General features: G+C 40.5%; 2 protein-coding genes across 5 annotated transcripts; both read left to right on the top strand.

Annotated features, from left to right (window-relative positions):
- The first annotated feature begins 941 nt into the window (after window positions 1-941).
- Window positions 942-9,484, top strand: pofut1 (protein O-fucosyltransferase 1). Of its 2 annotated transcripts, none has more exons than XM_061257000.1 (7): window positions 942-1,057; window positions 2,212-2,333; window positions 2,801-2,983; window positions 5,101-5,213; window positions 5,407-5,599; window positions 6,465-6,707; window positions 7,134-9,484. In XM_061257000.1, exons 2-7 carry the CDS (start codon window positions 2,265-2,267, stop codon window positions 7,320-7,322), a joined length of 990 nt encoding a protein of 329 aa, XP_061112984.1. In that variant the 5' UTR covers window positions 942-1,057; window positions 2,212-2,264; the 3' UTR covers window positions 7,323-9,484. The 2 variants fall into 2 exon arrangements, with proteins under 2 accessions (XP_061112984.1, XP_061112983.1); XM_061256999.1 differs by lacking the exon at window positions 942-1,057 and adding an exon at window positions 1,814-1,962.
- Window positions 9,485-9,743: 259 nt separating this feature from the next.
- On the top strand, window positions 9,744-19,185 carry kif3b (kinesin family member 3B). 3 transcript variants are annotated; one of them, XM_061256997.1, is made up of 9 exons: window positions 9,744-9,873; window positions 11,558-13,050; window positions 13,243-13,344; window positions 13,666-13,788; window positions 13,895-14,013; window positions 14,212-14,331; window positions 15,908-16,013; window positions 16,209-16,417; window positions 16,716-19,185. In XM_061256997.1, exons 2-9 carry the CDS (start codon window positions 11,626-11,628, stop codon window positions 16,819-16,821), a joined length of 2,310 nt encoding a protein of 769 aa, XP_061112981.1. In that variant the 5' UTR covers window positions 9,744-9,873; window positions 11,558-11,625; the 3' UTR covers window positions 16,822-19,185. The 3 variants fall into 3 exon arrangements, with proteins under 3 accessions (XP_061112981.1, XP_061112979.1, XP_061112982.1); XM_061256995.1 differs by having other exon boundaries at window positions 16,713-19,185; XM_061256998.1 differs by lacking the exons at window positions 15,908-16,013; window positions 16,209-16,417; window positions 16,716-19,185 and adding an exon at window positions 14,640-15,866.
- The last annotated feature ends 2,229 nt before the right edge of the window (window positions 19,186-21,414 follow it).

The following is a 21,414-nucleotide window of genomic DNA, read 5'->3' as shown; positions in this document are numbered from 1 at the left end:
TCATAATTAACTGATTGAGGTTGAATACCAGCTCAAGGATTATATGCTATATGCTCTTTCTCACCCCTAGATTAAAATAATTTAGTAACTACATTCAGAAAAGACCCGCACTCAACAGCTTTAGTTACGATGAGACTAAATGATTTTTTGGCATGTTGTCTTCCTCACACACTATTTCATTGAAGGCAATATGCCAAAATGTTTAAATTGAATTGTTTAAAATGTTGAGTGTGGGTCTTTCCTGAATGTAGTGGCTGTCCATCCATGCCCTTCTTTCCTCTTTCACTGACCCACTGCAGATGTGCAGCTCACTAGCTTCTCATCACCTAGCACTGAGCCTGTAAATAAAAGCCAGGATCTGGGTGAAGGAGGTTGGGATAGTGAGAGCACATTGCACACATATGTTCCTTTTAATGACGGATTTAATAGAGTTTGGGATTGACTGTTAGCCTGACTTAATATAGCTCCGCTCATTGAAATAACATTTGTTACCTCTATTGGAGCCCAGGAAACGAAATAAGCCATAACTCACATTTTATTCTTATTCAGTTGAGTTGTTTTTTAAGAAAATGTATTGTAATAGAAAAATGTGTTTGTTTTTTAATTTAAATGCATATTGGGATTTATTATCGACATAGTTCCATTGATAAAGGCTAAATTGAAGCTATGATAAACTAAATGAATCAAATATTTGGATATGACAATACAGTGATTACGTGCCAAAGTTCTAAAATGTAATTTTTCAATAAATTGCGTTCATGCAGCCCAATGTGTAACACGTGTAAACAGTTCAGGTCACGCGCAAATAACACGTTTTTAAAACTAAAAAGCACAGCTTTCTTTGGTTAACAATTAGTATTTCATCAAGAAATTTGTTAAGACGTACCGCACTGCATCTTTATTTTCTATCAACCGTAGAACTGTGTGCTTGTGCGTAAGATCGTAGCACCTACTCTAGGTTTCGTAGATTCCTTCACAACATTCATCATAGACGTGCATATCTAACTAGGCAGGAAAGCGTACGCCTACAGCTAACTAAGCTTGTGAAGTTCCGGAAGTAAGCCTTACTGTGCATGCTGAGTCCAAAACATTGGAGATCCCATCAAGGTGGATGGGGAATATCAGACTTTTGAGGGCAAACTAAAACCTCTCCGATGGTGCTTTGAAACTCTCGTTACGTTTAACTATCGTTACGTTTCATATGAAGAGCTGATTGTGAAAAATGTAGCGTATTAACCTTACTAACCGAATACAATAAGCATATATTTGATAGCCTAAATATTTTTCCAAAAGGTTTGGACCAAAACAGGTGTTTCATAAACTGTAAGAAAATGACATAATTTTGATCACAAAAATTAGTGATGACGTGTTAAATGACCATGGTTTTCTACATTGGATTCAACCGCAGCAGAGGCTGTTTCCAGTTACTCGGAATCGCCGCATGGCTCCTCCTATCCCACTCCAGTTTTTTTTTTTTGTGTGTGCAATATTCAATAACAATACAATAACAATGACATAACATATGCCCGGGGGAGTACAAATGTATATTGTATATACATTGCTAAATAGGCTACATTATAGGATCTATATAGCACAACAGTTTTTCATGTGTTTAGTACAAAGGTACTTCTTTGGTACTAAGGTACTTCTTGATTCAATTTGAAAGTCCTGTAAAGCTATGTTTCTTTTAGCCATATTTGCATTTATGAATATGAAGTTTCGCTAAAATACCCCTCTCCAGTTCTTTTGTACGCTCTATGCATAGCATGAGTTAAGTTTTGAGAGTTGCGCTAAATGCATTGTGGGCCATTGGATGAATTGTAATGGCGGCGAAAACGAAGGGCTTGAACTTTTTCACGGTTTTTTGGTTACATCTTCTGCTTGCACCTTCGTTATTATTTTGCAATGCAGTAAAGTTAGTGTGGGATGAAAATGGATACATACTGTATTGTCCTTGCATGGGTAACGTAGCCACGTTCATTAATTGTGACGGCATTTTATAGGTTACACATCGGGTTTTGCCTCTTAGAATGTTACAGTGGTACTTTTGGACATCGATTTATTGGAGTATTAATAGCCTATCTCGCTATTTGGCGAATAATTAGTATAGTTTAATGTTGAGCATTCTCTAGTCAATGTGCATTTTCTATTCCAACGTGCTATATCCTCTGATTATTCCGCCTCCATTTCCCGTTTTCCTTTCATTTTTAGGTCGATTTGGGAACCAGGCAGATCACTTCTTGGGATCATTAGCCTTTGCAAAAATGCTGAATAGAACACTTGCAGTTCCGCCCTGGATCGTTTACCGACATCACGCGCCCCCCTATACAAATGTAAGCATGTAAACATTTGTAGTAACTACAGTATTACTCTGATTATTTCTGTCTCAGACTGGTATGGTGACGATTCAGAAAGTAAACATCTGCTCTGTTTAATATTATCTCCTTTACAGGACCTGTAGCCTAATGCAATATTTTTATACTTATGCAGCATAACACTGATCTAGTGAACATACAAATCAACTCTCAACTGACCTATCTGATACATATTTCGAAGCGATTATATATTAAAGAAAGACGTTCCACCATATGAACCTGACTTTGTCAAATTTGATTTTTTTTTGTCGAATTGGATAGATATTGTCCTTAAATTGTACAAATTCCTACTGCATCTTGAGAGAACCCCTGCCCTCTTTGTCAGAATTACTGTAAAGCTGAAGCAAATTTGCTTAACAAATGGTAATTAAGCAAACAGCACAGAAGATGCACACGTCTCCATTCCATTTTCCTCCCCGATACAGATGCATGTTCCCTACAGGGAGTTTTTTCAGTTGGAGGCTTTGGCTCAATACCACCGGGTAGTGAGTCTGGAAGACTTCATGGAACAACTAGCCCCCACTCACTGGCCTCAGGGAGTGAGGGTGGCCTACTGCTTTGAGACAGCTGCCCATCGCAGTGCTGACAAGAAGACCTGTCCCATGAAGGTGAGGCATGTAATGCTCTGTATCTGGAAAAAGAAGGAACAATAGTCAAAGTCATGAGTGCAGCAACTGACCTAAGAGTAAATGGTTGCTTAATTAGATTTTTCAATATTTGAATCTTTTACATAATTGATGCTGTGTCTACACTGTTTGCACATATATATTTTAAACTGCTAATCCAGCTGCGGATTTACTCAAATTGAACCCTGCACTTTTGAAATTACGCTTTGTGTGTCACCCACTTTGTTACCTCACGTTAAAGAAAAGCTTAGGCTTAAACACATTGCTATTAGATGAAATGCATTCCATGGTTTATTATCTGATCTTTGTAATATATTTTACTTTATCACTATTTCTAGTTCTTCAATTGCTATCCTTTCAGGCTTCTTCTGTTTGGTTCCAGTGTGTTATTTTTTATGTTGCCCATAATTACTTTTGCCACCCCCCTTTGTGAGAACGTTATAAAAGATGGAGATCGTGGTCACAGCTCCAATCCTCCACAAGGCCACTCTGTTTCTCTCTAGACTATTGAGGCTGTTAGCAAAACAGAAATTGGTAAGAGTATATGCTCTAAATTAATTTATCTCTGTAGGAGTAGGCCTATTGCAAAAAGTCAATGAGTGGGATTCAAGGCAAAACTCCTGACTTCAAGGCAAAACGAATATCTGACAAGATGGCTAATGTTATCTGTTAACTTACTTCCCTTTTGTTGTACTAGTAATATGCTTGCATCTGGATTATGGATAGTTTGCAGGCTGTTTGAACTTCTGCGTCTCTTTCTACACATGGTGGGCACCAGCCACATTGGCAAGCAAACCACTGACCTTTGTGATGCCCCCCACCTCCCCTTGTCCTGACATGTACATTTTTACAAATTGTATTGTCATTGGCTGTATGTTGACCCCAGGAAGAATAACTGTTGCTATACCTTCACTAATGGGGATCCTATTAAACTATTCTAAACTTCATGGAGAACAGGCTAATTATTTTGTTAGAATTAATGCCAATCAATTGAATTTCCTGTTTTTTGAGGTTTTTGTCAAGCCTAGTCCTTGACTAACATCTATTTTGAATGGAGAATCTCCATAGGAAACTCATTTTAGTCCAGGAATAAGCTTAATCTGTGTCTGTGAAGTTGGCCCTTTTGTCAATACTAGTATCTAGGTTGGAGCATATTTTACAGTCTCCGACCCTCAGTAATAATCTGAAGGTGAGTTTTTACATCATGAGCTTTGAGAGGGAAGTAAGATTCACATTTTTATATTTGTCATAATCTTACCATAATCAGGAGAGAAGCAAGAGTGAGACAGACAACCGGAGGGAGAGAGACGGACACCAGCAGAGAGAAAGATAGAAATCCAGAGAGTGAGAGATGGGAGAGAGACAGATATCACAAGAGAGAGGCAGGCAGAGTAACAGACAAAAGGAGAGAAACACCCAACAGGAGGTTAGACCTTAAAGTTGTATATGTCAATGTAATATTTTATAAATGTTAACATAAAACAAGTTATGTAAAAGAGGGTAATAAAAGTGGCATACCACAATGTAACAATATTAAGGCATTAAAATGCTACAATAAACTGAAATACATCAAAAATATGATGAATAAAAAGGTGATGTCAATTAAAAGCTAGGTTTAAATTTTTATATATATATATATATATATATATATATATATATATATATATATATATATAAAAAATGTTCAGCTGTTGTTCCACTGTCACTGACCAGACCTTTATGTACTCCCAGCGTTGGGTGAGAGTGAATTTCATCGGGTGGTGGACAATTATTGCAGTGTGTTTTGTAGAGAATAAAATATACTAAACATAGAATGTGTATATATTAATTTTTCACCTGTATGGTAGCTCTTTTGAAAATGGCTTTCATGAAAGATGAAAGGTTGGCATTTTATTAATAGACAAAACATTTGTGATTATAATTTGTGTGCTCACTGCTTTCTTTATGATATTAACACCATCTGTACTCTCATACTTCGGGGAAGAATTTTAAAAAGCCGTCAATTTCAGATGGCACATTGCGGCTGTAGTCTGTGACATGCTAGCACAATAACCACTCTCAACTGACCTATCTGATGCCTTGCATTTGTATACTTTTAGGACGGAAATCCTTTTGGTCCATTTTGGGACCACTTGGGTGTGGAGTTTGACAGCTCTGTGCTCTTTGGAAGCATATCGTTCAGTGCCTACTATCAGCCACACTGGATAAAGAAGTAAGTGTGCTTCGTGCAATGAGAAATAAGATCCCTCAGCTTATATGAAACAGTCAGACAATTGCAAGTCACTAGGCATGTATTCCACCTGCATATGCTAATGCTTGGTAGATTTTATTATGATTTTATCTCACAAGACTGATCCAAAGGCAATCCATGGTGTATATGAACCTCCTCCTTCACCTGCCCTTAGGTTCCCCCCCTCTGAGCACCCTGTCCTGGCTCTCCCAGGGGCTCCGGCCCAGTTTCCTGTGCTGGAGGAGCATGTTGGCCTGCAGCAGTACGTGGTGTGGGCAGAAGGGATAGTGGAGCAAGGGGAGCAGTACATCCAGGCTCTGTTGATTAGGCCCTATGTGGGCATTCACCTGAGGATCGGTTCTGACTGGGTGAGTCCTGTAGTATGTGGTGTATTCGCCCACTAGGGAACTGTTGAACTAAGCCATTTCGCCAACAAATGTGTTCCATACTGTATCAGCATAATAAAGCTGAATCTAGTCCCACCCCCAATTCCTATAGAGATCCATTCCAATGCCAAAGAGTTTTAGTATTGCTTGTCGGACAACCTGAAAATAAGATTCCAGACTCTGATGATGTTGATGCATCACAGACATCAGGAAGTCTTGGCATGCAAAGGCTATGCAACAAAATGACCACTTTCATTTACATAACATTGCTGTGTCCCAAACATTATGGTGCCCTGAAATGGGGGAAATATGCATAAGCACTGCTGCTGCTTCTACATGGTGAAACCAAAATGTATAAAATGCCATTTTTTTAATCTCACAATGTGCACTTTAACCACATGTGATTTGTTTTAGATTTGTGAAGTACACAGGCAAATAAATAAATAATGGTTCTTTGTCTCAAACATCTTGGAGGGCATTGTATATCTTATTCAATTATAAATTATGAAAAATGACCTGAACCTCTTTTTTGCCCGAAACCAAGATTATTTTAAGGGCCCTTGTAAGATTATGGCTGATTTTGTAGTTTAAACTCACTGATTAAAGATGCAGTGTATTTAATTGAGATATAGTTCACTGTAGAAGGACTTGGATATCTTCTTTTTTTGAAAATCTTCGCTTGCTTCCTTTCTCCATAATTTTTTATTATTTCTATTTTCTATATCTAAAGTTCTTCATTCAGCACAAAATAAGCTAAATACAGTATTTTCACCAAAAAATGTGTGCCTTCTCTTTCTCTTCCTTCTTGTGGTCCTGTTTTTCTAAATGCCTGCTTTCCTCCCTTCAGCAAAACGCATGTAAGCTGTTGCAGAACGGGGAGACGGGGCCTCACTTCATGGCATCTCCACAGTGCGTGGGTTACAACCGTCAAAACGCCCTGCCCCTCACAATGACAATGTGCCTACCGGACCTGGCGGAGATCCGTCGAGCAGTGAAACTCTGGGTCAAGAAGACCAGTGCCCGCTCTGTCTACATTGCTACTGATTCTCAGTCCCACAGTGGTGAAATCCAGAAGCTCTTTAATGGCAATGTGAGCTGCCTCTCATTAGCATTTTAAAATATTAATTGCAGCATTTATTCTGTATTTTCCAGTTTGAATTATTTGGCCATGTCCTTTGTTTTGTAGCGCTATTGCAATCATTGTACTGAAACACACCCCTGGTGTAGCTAATTTAACCCACCATATTTCAATTTTATCATTTACTGAGAATGCACTGTGTTCATGGAAGTGTATTGATGGCCTTGTTCAACTTAAATGGCTGCAGACTGCTGTTTTGCTCCCTTCTCCCATGACATTCTTGGGTATGATCAGATGTCAGAAGGAATTGAGAGCATGTAGTTAAGATTGCAATCCTATGAAGTAAGGTGTAATTCTTAACCATTATGACTGCTCAACTTCTAGCCTGTCAATGAATACTGTCAAACAGGCTGCTCTTGTCTTTTCTTGTCTGTACAGGTGAAAGTAGTTAGCCTACAGCCAGATACCGCACAAGTTGACCTGTACATTCTGGGCCAGTCAAACCATTTCATCGGGAACTGTGCTTCCTCCTTTTCTGCTTTCGTCAAGAGAGAACGCGATGTCAATGGGCGACCCTCATCGTTCTTTGGCATGGACTACCCTGGGAAGAGGAAGGATGAACTTTAAAGATCTCGTTATGGAGGTCTGAGCTGTGGAATTGAGGAAACTGGTCAGTTTGTTTACAGACTAGTACCTGTAGACTGGATAGGAGAATAGCACTTGTAGAGGGGTAGGTTTACAAAGCACATATTCCAAGTTCATCTGGGATGTTTTATTATTATTATGAAACTTAGCTCAAAACTAGTATGCAGAAGCATTTTACGATGTAAGCACCAAGTATATATATGCAGCCTGTATGCTTACACATCAAGAGGTTTCTAATTTCCACAATACAGTTGTGGCTATATATGTTGCAATTTGCATACCGGTCAAGGTGAAGGGAGCTCAGGTCTCTTCATTAAGTCATACTGCCTGTGTATAATGTTGCCTGCTCATGTGCTGTGAGGCCCACCCTTCCTGTGTATGATATACAGTAAAGGGAACATGGGAGGGGTGGGGTCATAGGGGGAGCAGGATCCTTCTTTTTTTTCCAGGAGCTGGAAACTGACACACGTTCATGCACAGTAACCGATCCTGGCAGATACTAATTATAGGGGTGGTCCTGTCAGTCTTGCTTCTCCCTGCTACTGACTGGCTAATGGTCTTTTGTAAAGAATTACTTAACTGGTTAGTCGCTGCTGCTCTTCAGCAGGATGAGCATTTATCAAGCCCTTTGCCATACCTGCAGGCCAAACATCAAATGGCATAAAAGCTTAAAACTAAAGTGACTAAACTGAGTGGCCATTATTGCTTACCAATGCACAACTGCAACACTTTATGCTGATCATTTCTTAAATTCTTTTTCTGGATTATGTGGGGGGAAAGTAAGTTTTTCTTTATGAAAAGATTATGATTTCAACCTGGAAAAGGGTGGAGATCCTGACACCCCCTACTCCCATGAAAAAACTTTTCTTATTTTTGGTGACTGCTTGCATAATGCATATCCAGAAAATAAGACTCAAGACCAAGCAATATAACTGAAATCCAGCTGCACTTGAGTCTGCTCTAGTTTTAATTTAAACTTTTTCTTTATTTCCAATGAAACTCTTGGGTTTAACAGGAAAAACATGCTTCTCACCATTTCACATCATTGTTGGTAGGATATAAAGCTTGCGGCCACTGTAAACATACTCCACTACTTTTAGCTTCTGAGCCACTATTGCCCTCTGATTTGCACCGTTGACATTGTGCAACATTTTGCTGGTCTGACTCGCCTCTAGTGTATGGGGCTACAAACGTGCTTTGCTCAGGTTACAACAGTATTGTGATATGAATTTGTAACAACATGATCAGCTCACCGGGCTTGAAATAAGACATGTTGGATTTAAATATTGAATGACATGTCAATGGAGGTGGTTTGTTAATAAACCAGAAAAAAGGGGCTTGTAAAAGCTTGTTTGCCTTCTTTCTCTCATTGCCCTTTGCTTTGTTCTGTGTATTTGTGCAAAATCCTACAGTTCAGTGGTGCAATTTACTGAGTGGTCTCAAAAGGTCTATCTGCTTGGTATGTTGAGGCATAACCGAAGTTTAACCAGCTGCAGATAATGTATGTGATTATTTTCAGTTGGTCGAATAACATGTTTAATAAGTCGTCAGAACAATCTTAAGTACCCTCCCCCTTGATACATGTGTGCATTGTTTCAGACTGTTTTGAAGTGTGCTGATTGGAATCTTTGGGTGATTTCTAGTAAATGGTAAAACAGTATTAATTAATTGTGCGGTTTACATGTCATTCCTTTCTATTGCCTATTCCAAATGCAACTATTTCTATACGGTGCATTTTTGACATTGTTATTGAGTATTTCATGAAATTAAAATGTGTGGGTTACTGAATATCAGGGGTGCACGACCAGGGCTGATACGTTTCAGGATTTTGTGCCAACTTCTTTTAATTAGCTCAATTATATCTTGACCTAACTTTGGAATAATCACCAACTACAACCACAGGCTGCAAGTGTATCTTAGATATTTGACTGTGCTCTAGTACTGGAGTGTATCAGTGTAGTTCATAGAGCTGTCAGAAAAATGTAACTAAGGTAACAGATTGGAACAAAAGCAACACAGACTAACTCTCCAGGACTGGTGTTGTGCACCCCTGCTGTATACTACCTTTGTGAACCTATTTTGCATAATCAGAACCAAATTATTTTGAATACTGGGAGAAAAAAAATTAAAAAAATTCGCAAATTTCTCTTTTCATTGTACCCACCTAGTTAATCCGCATATAGCAAGCTTCTTCCGATAAATTAACTGTGTGTGTGTGTGTTTGATTTAGTTAAACATTTAGAATTCATAAATTAAATTAAAATCAAAGTATGTCTGATATAACTCATTGGCGCATCTTAGCAGTTGGTGCTTTGGGACCATGGATACAGCCCTATGTTTGGGACCGTACTAGCTCCTGACTCCGTTGTTAAATGTTCACTCCTGAATGATTTGGCTGGCTGCAGCCTGCCTGTCCATTCCATCCGGGATACAGTAACTAACAGCAGGGATGAAGCGCAGTGTGTGGTAATGGCTGACGACAGAGCCGGGCAGTCGGGTGCTGGTACTACCTAGCTAGATGTGTCTTATTCAGGTATGTGTGTTAATATTCGCAGGGATTTTAGCCTTTGTATTGATTATGCTAATTAGATCACAGTGTTGCATGTTTTTACCGTGCGGCGAGAGGCAGACAATGGATGCAAATTAGCTTGCACTGGACACCTAGCTAGCTAGCTAGCTAACGTTGTTCAGCCAAATTCCTTCTTGAAACTGAATTGTTTTGCCGTTGCTAGGCCGCCCATACAAGGTTACAAGAATAGAGACTGTACAGATTGTTTATATCACCAAGGCGTTTCTTTTTGGCTCTTTCTAAAACGGCCTTTAAAAACTCTTCTAGGTATTGGTTTGTTTGACGGCAGTGAAGGGTAACTTATTTACCCATAGTTTGTTTAATGTTCAGTAAAACCATTTAGCTTGGAGGAAGCTAAATGGCAATTCTAGGCACCTAGGCTATCTTAGCTCGATGGGATTTGATGTGAATAGCAGCTAGCTAGGTTTGCTAGCCAGCGTTGTAACGTAGATGACTAGCTCCAACTACCAAAAAATTAGGCAAACATTGACGTTAATGATAATGGGAAACGCCACTGTAATACACGGTAGTCATTTTGAGGTTTTGCTCAATAGATAGCCAACTTGGCTAGGCAGACTATTAGTCGGTTGCTAAGATAGTCTAAAGCCGGCTACGAAATTTGCTAATTAACGTTTGCTGGTTGCATTGCAAAAACAATGTTAATCGTGTACTTAAGACGTTAAGTTACCTTGTGTCAATAACGGTTACTTTGTCTCTAACGTTAACCAACAAACGCTGGTCAAAGTTAGCTGGATGTGTAAATAGCTTAAAAGTTAATTGTGAGATCTTTTGTTCGTCTGTTTATCAACGAAACAAGATTACTGCCGGTCTAGCATAGCATGCATCAGTGCAGAAAGGTCCACTAACTTGCCTAGTGGTTAATGGGAGCAAACTAAGTCAACCCACATGACACTGCCTCATTAAGGTAACTTGCATACTTACCTACCATGACATGGCACCTATTGTTTTTGCTTCTGTTGCATTAAAATCGGTTTAATCCGTTAAGGTTGAAAACATTAGCCGTTATCCGCATTTGTGGCAGGGAGGTTACGTTAGCGAACAACATGTTCAAGACCAGGCATTATGATGTGAGATCACATATGTCATTGGAGTATTCGTAACGTTAAAATCACTACCGGTAAATCAAAGCAATGGAGTCAGAGGACACTGACAAAAACATTCTAGAAAACCTACTCTTTGAAGTAAATCTAACGACATTAGTAACGTTAGCGATGCTGTTCGTTCCACCACCCATTTGAAATCGCTAGCTAATGCTGATAAGTGTGGTTTAACGTCAGGCAGGTTATTATGCATGTTAGTTGGCTAGCTAGCTAGCTAATTGGCTAGCTCGGATCTTTTTCACTTAATTTTTATTATCGGCATACAAAAATGTTGACGTTAGTTAATGTCAGCGTCAGAAGATGTTGGTGATGCGCCATGAACTGCGTGGCAGTGTAAATGTTCCTGTTTGGTCCTATTTGTCTTGCTTTAGGCTCAGGATGACTAACATACTGTTAAAGAGTCCCTGCTTTGTTTCAAGCCCGGTCTGAATTGAATGGGCTTGAAACAAAGCAGAGACTCGTTGCATATTCATAATATGCCGTTACTGAAATTCGGTTGTGAGTAACTCCATTATCTTTCTATTTAGGCTTTGATGGGAATACAACATTGTGAATATAAGCAACAAATAAAACTAGACACTGTGAAGTACTCACAATGTCTAAAAGCAAGAGCTCAGAGTCTGTGAAAGTGGTAGTGCGCTGCCGACCTATGAATGAAAAGGAGAAGGCGGCTAACTTTCAGAGGGTAGTGTCTGTGGACGTAAAGCTGGGACAAGTGGCTGTGAAGAACCCCAGGGGTACTGCCCATGAGCACCCAAAGGTGTTCACCTTTGACTCAGTCTATGACTCAAACTCAAAGCAGGTAGATCTTTACGATGAAACCTTCAGGCCGCTGGTGGACTCTGTCCTGCTAGGGTTCAACGGCACCATTTTTGCTTACGGTCAAACGGGCACTGGTAAGACCTACACCATGGAAGGTGTGCGCAATGATCCGGAGAGGAGAGGTGTAATCCCCAACTCATTTGAGCATATTTTCACGCACATATCTCGGTCTCAGAACCAGCAATACCTAGTGAGAGCATCGTACTTGGAGATCTACCAGGAAGAGATCAGAGACCTGCTGTCCAAGGACCAGGCCAGGCGGCTGGAGTTGAAGGAAAGGCCTGACACTGGCGTGTATGTCAAGGATCTGTCCTCCTTTGTCACCAAGAGTGTAAAGGAGATTGAGCATGTCATGAATGTGGGCAACCAGAACCGGTCGGTCGGATCAACGAACATGAATGAGCACAGCTCCCGCTCCCATGCCATTTTCGTCATCACTATTGAGTGCAGTGAGCTGGGCCTGGATGGGGAGAACCACATACGGGTAGGCAAGCTTAACCTGGTTGATCTGGCAGGCAGCGAAAGACAGGCTAAGACCGGGGCCCAGGGGGAACGTCTGAAGGAGGCCACCAAAATCAACCTGTCCCTCTCTGCCCTTGGCAATGTCATCTCTGCGCTTGTGGATGGCAGGAGCACCCATATCCCCTACCGTGACTCAAAGCTTACTCGACTGCTACAGGACTCTTTAGGTGGCAATGCCAGGACTGTGATGGTGGCCAACATAGGCCCTGCCTCCTATAATGTGGAGGAGACGCTGACTACCTTGCGCTATTCAAATCGTGCGAAAAACATCAAGAACAAGCCCCGTGTCAATGAGGACCCCAAGGATGCTCTCCTGCGGGAGTTCCAGGAGGAGATTGCCCGCCTAAAGGAGCAGCTGGAGAAACGCTCAGGAAAGGGGAAGAGGAGGAAGAGGAGGAAGTGGAAGCCTGGGGACAGTGGAGACGAGCCAGAGGAGGGAGACGAGGACGACGAAGAGGAAGATGATGGTGAAGAAGGGCCGGGGGGAGAAGAGAAGGAGGATGCGGATTACTGGCGGGAGCAGCAGGAGAAGCTGGAGAAGGAGAGGAAGGCCATCATGGATGATCACAGCCTAGTGGCCGACGAAAAGCTGAAGCTGCTGACGGCCAAGGAGAAGAAGATGGATGACCTCAAGAGGGAGCGGGAGGCTGGGGAAATGCTGGCTGCTAAAGTCAAGGTAAGAGTGGCTTTCACCTTTCAACCTGTATTTTTTTATATATTGCTTTATTTTCTTTAGTCAGTCAGCTCTTGCAATGCCACCCCATTGCAATGTTCACTGCCTTCATTTACGGTTGACTTTGTTTATGCATGAATCTTGGTGTTGATGCTCGCACTTTGTCTTCTTCTTCCTCCTTTTTTTATGTCTTAGGCCATGGAGAGCAAGCTTTTGGTTGGAGGAAAAAATATTGTTGATCACACCAACGAACAGCAGAAGGTTCTGGAACAGAAACGACAGGAAATTGCTGAACAGGTATGATGGAGAAAATCAAGAGTGGATACTGTGTGATGTATGGACCACTGTATTTCATCCTAAAGTGCTGGCTTGTTGGACCTTATAAAGGGGAGCATGGCTGGATGTGTCGAGATCTGATAGTGTAGTTTTTGCTTTTGTAGTGCATGCCTATATTTATGAAAATAGAGAACATATGCCTGTCATATGACATATAACCTATTGTGATTCGTAGTCCTGGCTTCAAAGAACGATGTATTATAGTATTCACCTACTGATGAGCATCTTTTTTCTCCCATCTCTGCTCGGTACGTTCCTTGTCTTCTCTGCCGGACTGCCCAGAAACGCAGGGAGCGGGAGATGCAGCAGCAGATGGAGTGCCGGGATGAGGAGACCCTGGAGCTGAAGGAGACCTATAGCTCCCTCCAGCAGGAAGTGGACATTAAAACCAAAAAGCTGAAAAAGGTGTGTGCACTTGGGTCAGAGAGCGTGTGAGTGGTCACATTGCGGTCAGTATGCTGACCGTTAACATCTTGATGGTACTTTTCCCCCCTCTTCCCCTGCCCTCCAGTTGTTTGCCAAGCTGCAGGCAGTGAAAGCAGAGATCAGTGATGTCCAGGATGCACACATACAGGAGCGGCAGGAGCTGGAGCAGACGCAGAACGAGCTGACCCGGGAACTTAAACTCAAGTACACAGCTCATTATTCTCTAGTCGTGACTGCGGCTGCTCTGTCCTTATTCAGCCCACGATCACAATTCATATCTGTTTTTCTGCTCCTTCAGCACTAACTGGATTCAGTATGGATTTATTGCCTGAAATCTCCCATGCCCAATTCGTTAAAATCCAGAGTTGGTACGTGACTGCCAATTTTTTTTATGTACTGCAGGCACCTTATCATTGAAAACTTCATTCCCATGGAGGAGAAAAACAAAATAATGAACCGAACATTCTTGGATGAGGAGGATGATCATCACTGGAAGCTGCGACCCATTACCCGACTTGAGGAGTAAGAATGGATTCCACCACATGTGCCCTTTCGTTCTGTTGGCTGCTTTCTGCAAAAGTATTCTTTCTTTCTTGGACTGTATGAGCAGAGCCCATTGAAAATACACAACCGTGAGGCTAGCGTCAGCCGCACCCCTCTCCTGTGTATGACAGTGCGAGTACAGAATTTACATCTTGCATATTGCACTCTGATTTGCTAGTGAAACATTATGAAAAGTCCAGCCTAAAACACTTCATATGGTTAGAATTTGAATATTCATGTTGTAAAACTATTTTCTTATCTAATGTAGTATTTATGTTTTTTTGCAGTTAAACGGAAGTTCTGTTTGCAACATGATCCCACACAATGATAGCAGCCTCAATAGGACAGAAAGCAAACTCACTTTGCTTTTAGTCTTTTAGTTAAGTATCCCTGTATCATGAAGGGGACGACGAAAGTAATTCTGCATAACACTGGAGCTAATCTGGTGGAAGCCTTACTGGATAGAAACTGAAATTGTTGATGAAGTAAATATGACAATTATCAGATAATATACACTGGAATGAATTTCACATTGCTGCTACACATTTAATTGGTAAATTACACTCATGAAATGGTAAGCTTTTTGTTGTGAAGTTTAAGTTGGTATTCAAATGATGAGTGAGGGAAAAAAAAACAAAAAACGGTGAGCTATTTGACGGCAAGGATGAACCATTTGAGATTCTTTTTCATTCTGATCGAGGGGAATTTGTGCTAGCACTTGTAGGCCCCTGGCTAGTAGGTGGGGTTGCTTATGCCACAGCAACCTTCTAAAACCTGACCAATTTAATGAAGACCACCTTACCCTGCCATTTGTGCATTGTTACTCTGGATTCCCTGTGGTCATAGTTAGCTAAGAGCTGGTGATTAAACTTGGAGGGCTCAGCTGGTGCCATGTTTATGAGTTATTTGCATTTCTTTTCTCACGTCTGTAGAGACGGGAGGTCGGGAGTGGTAGTTCTACCATATGGCACTATTGTAGAGTTGCTTTCCTTTTTATATCACGTTTGTTGTGGGTCTCTGTACATTATCTTTCTTTATGACGATGTGGTTGGGTTTGGCTGGTGATGGGTGTCCTGTCAAAAACGCATCATAGCATGTCAGTTAATTTCAGGACAATAGACAAAAATGACCAGATTATTGAAAACAAAAAAAGGTTTGTTTCAAAGTCACTTAAGTCACAAATTCAATATTTGTGATTTCAATCCAAGGGAAAGCCTGGATGAATTTGTTTGAAATCTGTTAAACTGAAGGCTTACGCCAGATTACATTTTCAAATACATTTTAGGGGATTTTTTAAATGCTGATTAGCCCTGATCTAGGATTAAATCACATTGGCCTAATATGCGATTAATCTCTTCAGGCTTTTAACAGCAAGTGTTTAGGTATGAGATGTCCTTCCATCCAATCAACCAGGGCCCTGTTTCACAAAGCAGGATTACTGAATTAGCTGGATAACTGCACCCGGAACCCTCCAACATCTGGAATATGGACTGAAGTAAAAAGAGCTGTTTCCCCCTATCTGCTCCCATATCTGTTTCCATCTCTCCCTCTGCAGTGACCAGCAGATGATGACTCGGCCTGTGTCTGCCGTAGGCTACAAGCGCCCCCTAAGCCAGCACGCCCGTACAGCCATGCTGATGCGGCCAGATGTCAGATACAGGGTATGCCTTCGCCAGCCCCCATTGACATACAGTGATACTCTGGTTATGTTCCATTTCCTCTGTTTAGTAGTTAAACTGCTGCCCTTGAGCCTCTCCTCCTGGCTGACTCATCGTGTCTCACCCCTCATTACCCCCCCCCCCCCACCCCATGCTGGCTATGCCGCTGTTACAGTCTCTCCCGTCTCACATGTCCAGGCTGAGAACATCCTGCTCCTAGAGCTGGACCTGCCCACAAGAACCACCAAGGAGTACGAGGAGCCTGTCATTGCCCCTAAAGTGGCTGCGGCGCTGGAAGATGCCCTGCGGGATGAGGATGAGATCCAGGTGGACGCCTCAAACTTTCACAGTAGCCTCCCCACCCCTCCAGGTGCCAGTGTTGGCATCACCAAAAAGCCAAAGTCCAGGTGAGATGCCCAAATGGAGTACCTACTTCACTCTAAAATGCAATAAATTCACCTTATACAAAAAACATTTGAGGAAACCTTCTGCCTTATACTAATTGAGTAAAGCAAATTGAGTCAAGCCAATTCTCAATTGAGCAAATGGATGATATTTCAGAAATGGAACTTGACTGATGCAAGTCAGTGATGAAAATGGTAAAATGAGATGCCCTCATTCATTCAGCACATGTCCTTATTTATTTATTATTATTTTTATTTTATTGATATTTATATATATTTTTTTTTTGCTTCAACCCAGTAGCCGGCCTAAGACTGGAAAAAAGGTGAGCACCCCAACCTCTGCAACAAGCCCCTCAAGCTCAGGACACCCCCTCTACCCACAGTCCCGTGGGCTTGTCCCCAAGTGATGGCCTCCCTTCTGAAAATTCCAGCTTTAACACACCTAAACTGGTCACTCTGGTTTAAGCTGTTTTCAACACTTTTAGCTTGTCAACCAGGTGATCACTAGCTGACCAGCCTTTATAGTCAGGTAGTAAACCTGCTTACCATCAGCTTGCATCTTCACCAGCTTTGACCAGCTTTGTTCAGCTAGATACCAGCTACGACCAGCCACAGACCAACTGTGACCTGCTGGAAGTGTCAAACACAGCTTAAACCATCTTAAAGCAGCTTAGAATTCCAGCTGGTCCTAGATTTTCAGCAGTGCTGGCTCTCTGGTCTCCAGATGAGTCAGTGGAAGGTCTGCTTGACAGCCAGGGCGAAGACGCGCTGGTATGCACTTTCCAATTTTCTGAACAATGTAGCCGACTTTCCCAGTGTGAGGGGAACCTCCAGCTTTTCTACTTTTCATCATGTGGCCATTAGTTATTTGACCTCCTAAGCATGGTTCCAAGGACCACAGTGACTAAATGCCAGTGCCCACAGTGACATTGAATATTGCTAATATTCTGTTAAAAAAAAAAAAAACTGAAAAATGCATTTCAATGGTTGTTCACTCTTTTAATTGATGGAACAGACATTGGCAATGTAGACCAAGAGTCTCATCTACAGTGCAACAATTCAGATGTCATTGGCCCTCCTGCACTATTTGCTTTCATAACATCTGAATCTTCATTTTGCCACAATGTGTGTTCTTAGTCACAAAGGAAAGAGTTTGCTGAAATAATTTTCTCTTGATGAGGAATGAAGTTGTGGCATTCAGGGCTGGACTACTTATACAAAAGTATACGTATTATACTTATACATGGTAGCCCCACACATGCTCTGCATGCTGTTTTGCATTTGGTTTCAAGTCATTTTTTTCCATTTGAGGAAAAGGAGAGCATGTTCTTGTATGGGGTTTCAATTAAACTCCTTTAAATCTGAATTCCAACTTCAAGTCGAATTGTCATGAGATTTTAGGGTGAACGTTCATCTGTGTGATGAACTGCAGAGCTCCATTTGAATATCTGTTTTGCCACCCAAAGCCGTAGATTGAGGAGAACTAAAGCACTTTTGGGCAGTTGTGGGGCAGACTAACTCCACTGCATACAGTACATCCAGACTTCAGGTTGCCTTAGACCCACTCCTGGCCCTCAGGTCACCATGCAGTAAGCTTGGTAATGTCAGGAGGTCACAATGGAAAGAAATGGGAGAAAATGGTTACGGCTACAATTTTATCACTGGAATGATGGATCCTATTCATTTGAGATGCCTGTGAAATCTTACAATTGTGAACAAAAGAAAACATGTGACCACATTTAAAAAAATGTATTGCCTGCTTCATTGCATATGCAAAAAGTAAAAATGCATATGCAATGAAAATATCAAAATGGAAGCACTACACCACTTGCACATGCTATCAATAAACTTGTGCATCCAAAATTTATTAACCCTCATTTTAGTGTCCAGTATGTCTCTGAAAGTTACTCTTAAAGCATTGTATAAAGTATACAACTTCATTGTTTCTTGTTTCATCATATAAGAATTGCACCAAGTGTATTTAATAAAACTAATGCTGGAATAAGTGATTGCATGGCTCCCAAGATGTTTTAAAGTGAAGGAAGGGTGATTCGCCTCAGCATTAATTTGTGGCACCCATAGTCTGTAATGCCATGACCTATTAGTTTATATTTTTGTCTTGTTGCATATTGCACATTACTATTTGTGAAATCATAGTCATACCAAATTTTTGGTTATTTATTGGTCCTTTAAAGCAGGTGAAGTGACCTGGTTTCTGACAATGTAAGCAAATGAGTTACCATACAATAAATAAACAATGCACACATTCAGAAGGTCCTACCCTGAAATGGGACCAACAGTCAGGTGGCTGATTGACATCTGACTTGGCTTTGTGCTGTCACTGACCCATTTTAATGCTGTCACCCAACGCTCCTCACAACTGTGTCCTTTGTGGTTTGCCTGTGTTAAAAACAACACCCAAAAAAAAAAAAAAAATAGCTTGGGCTATTATTAATACATTTTTTTATTTAATTAATTTTTTCTTTTTTGGTGGGGGGTTTGTTCTTGGATATGCATAAAGCCCAGTTGACTTGTCACCTCTGCAACTTTTGGTAAAACTGCCTCCAAACCTTCTTACCCTCTAGGGTAGTGCCACTGCTTGCTGCTGCTATATGATACTATTCCTCTAATAAGGTACAGTGTGATTGTTTATAAGAGCCTACCAATAGATTCTCCTCAATTGAATTTGCAGTTGTATAAAAAAAATGAATGAATACATAAATAATAAAGAAACATACAACTATAGATATTAAAAAAACTTGAAATTTGAACTTGTACCTTTTTCCCAAGTTTGTCTTTTATATGGGGATGTACTTTTTTTATTTTAGTTTCTTGGAATAGAATTTATTTGGAATTTATATAATTTAAAGTTATGTAAAATTATTTTGTGTATATTTTGCATTTCTGAAATATTTTATAAATGCTTGCACGATGAAACATTGTCTTTTTATTTCAGATAGCTTTAATTTATATAGTGTACCAGATATTTTAGGATGGTACTCAAATGCTTGAACTAACTGCTGTATGACATTGACCTTGAAGCTGCTGAACAGGGTAGGCTGTGAATGGCATCAGCATTATATGTTTAATTGGTCATGTGGACAACATTGGTTGTGCACACTTAGTGGCAAAATGTTGTTCAAAAATACACCTGCCCACTCACTGCATGAGTTAGCGACAGCAATAGCATTCATTGGTAAATTTGCGCAACTTCGGTTAAATGGTGCACCCTGATCTATGATGGACAATATTATGGCATGATTAGACAAGGTTATGAAATGTAATATCATAAATTAGTAACTATAATGTTATTATTTTCAAATGCTACTGTAATACTTTGTCCTAGCTTCTTCTCCGCTGTGCGTGTGCGAGAGTGAGAGAGTGAGAGAGTGAGAGAGTGAGAGAGGGGGGGGGTCAGGTACTGAGGTTATCTACAGTGATTCGGTCAGTAAATGGACTGTCAGATGTCTTTTTTTTTTTGGCTACCATCAAGACAAATAATGGGCTTTATAATAGAAAATGTGTACCCATACATACATTTGTACAGTTGGCTGCTGGACTGAGACATCTCAGTCTGTGATATTGTGCAGTTATGCAGTTGAACATGGGCTGGGTTGGTAAAGCAAGTGGATGAATACTTAGTAATTTTCTTGTTTCCTTTTATTATTTTTTGTAATTCCGGGCAAATCTAAATACTTCAATGTTGACATTATAGAATTGATTAAAGAAAATCACATTAAAATATGTGTCAATTTGACTTTGCAGCACAGCAAAATGAGGACTGTTAAGAAACATTGAAACCTAACTTTCGCTCTGCTTGGCCTTAACACAGGATAATCTGCTCTAAAAAAAAATACTGTTGCTGTTGTATTTTACGCTGGGTCATTGTAACTGATTTAATATGGATTTGAAATAGTTGGTAATATTAGTGCTCATTGGTAAATGAAACCATGCAAAGAAGATGGCCATTACCATACACTCTGCCTCCTTGCTGGTGATTGAACATTTATTCACTGTAATTGGACTTCTGATAGATCTACATATCTCAAGGTGAAGATGGGCTTGCAGTTTGTATTTAGAAGTAAGGTGAAAGAAGGGGGATGAAATTATTGATTATTTCTGTACACCTGAGTGATTTATTAACCTCGTTAGAAGGACAAACTAAAGGGGAAGGAGATGATTATTTTGTAGTACAATACCATGCCAATCATGAACAATGAACGGGGATGTGTGTAAACCAAGAGGTATAAACTATTACCGATTTCAACACCTGGAGCTAGTGTGTCCTGGACTCAGTCCAGGCTTTTTCTCACAGTCCTGAGGAGTGATTTTATTTTCAAGTTGACGTGTAAAAATTCTAAACCTTAGAAACCAATGCGTTTCCATTTGCATATACTTTAAAACTTGCAGTGTATGTACAAAAGCCATGGTGTGGATGAGTCCGCAAATTAAGTATCGTGTTCGACTACATATTTTACAAGCTCAGTAACATTTGCTAATGCACTCATTACCTACTGTCAGTGATATGCAGTGATAAGCAGCACACAACGAGGCGTGGCCTTCATGTAGTGCAATAAATTCAGTGGCAGGCAGGTGGCAGAAATGTGCATAAAGTTTTTCATCGTGAAATGTGTGTAACAGCACATACTTAATTCTTTGAAACGTGTTTTTGGTGAAGATTCGCTTGTATTCTAAAAAGTGAGCCAGGTTGTACATGTTCTCTGAACTGAATACACAGCCCACAGAGTAACACATATTTTGTGTAACCTAGAGCCACTTGTGCAGGTGCTGAAATGCATTCTATGCAGTCTTAGATGTAGCAAAAGATTGCACTGTTTAGTGAAGATCTAAGAACTTGCTAAAAACAAATGTACCATTTATTTCCCAGTAGGAGATTCAAAAGCTTTGATTAGCCCATTTTGATAGCAGTATTTTTTGACAATCTAATTATAAACCAACCTGGAGGCCCACATGTTTTCAAAATAATTTGATTTACATAA

Source organism: Conger conger, chromosome 10 (assembly GCF_963514075.1).
Source record: "Conger conger chromosome 10, fConCon1.1, whole genome shotgun sequence".
NCBI classification, from domain to species: Eukaryota; Metazoa; Chordata; class Actinopteri; order Anguilliformes; family Congridae; genus Conger; species Conger conger.
The sequence above is the reverse complement of the archived record's forward strand: the minus strand, read 5'-3'. Positions and strand labels throughout refer to the sequence as shown.

Coding starts and splice junctions, on each gene's coding strand:
- pofut1 (XM_061256999.1), top strand. CDS start 1,824: ATGGCGGCGAAAACGAAGGGCTTGAACTTTTTCACGGTTTTTTGGTTA. Junction 2,334..2,800: donor ACGCGCCCCCCTATACAAAT/GTAAGCATGTAA, acceptor TCCCCGATACAG/ATGCATGTTCCCTACAGGGA. Junction 5,600..6,464: donor TGAGGATCGGTTCTGACTGG/GTGAGTCCTGTA, acceptor TCCTCCCTTCAG/CAAAACGCATGTAAGCTGTT.
- kif3b (XM_061256995.1), top strand. CDS start 11,626: ATGTCTAAAAGCAAGAGCTCAGAGTCTGTGAAAGTGGTAGTGCGCTGC. Junction 13,345..13,665: donor GACAGGAAATTGCTGAACAG/GTATGATGGAGA, acceptor CGGACTGCCCAG/AAACGCAGGGAGCGGGAGAT. Junction 16,418..16,712: donor ACCAAAAAGCCAAAGTCCAG/GTGAGATGCCCA, acceptor GCTTCAACCCAG/TAGCCGGCCTAAGACTGGAA.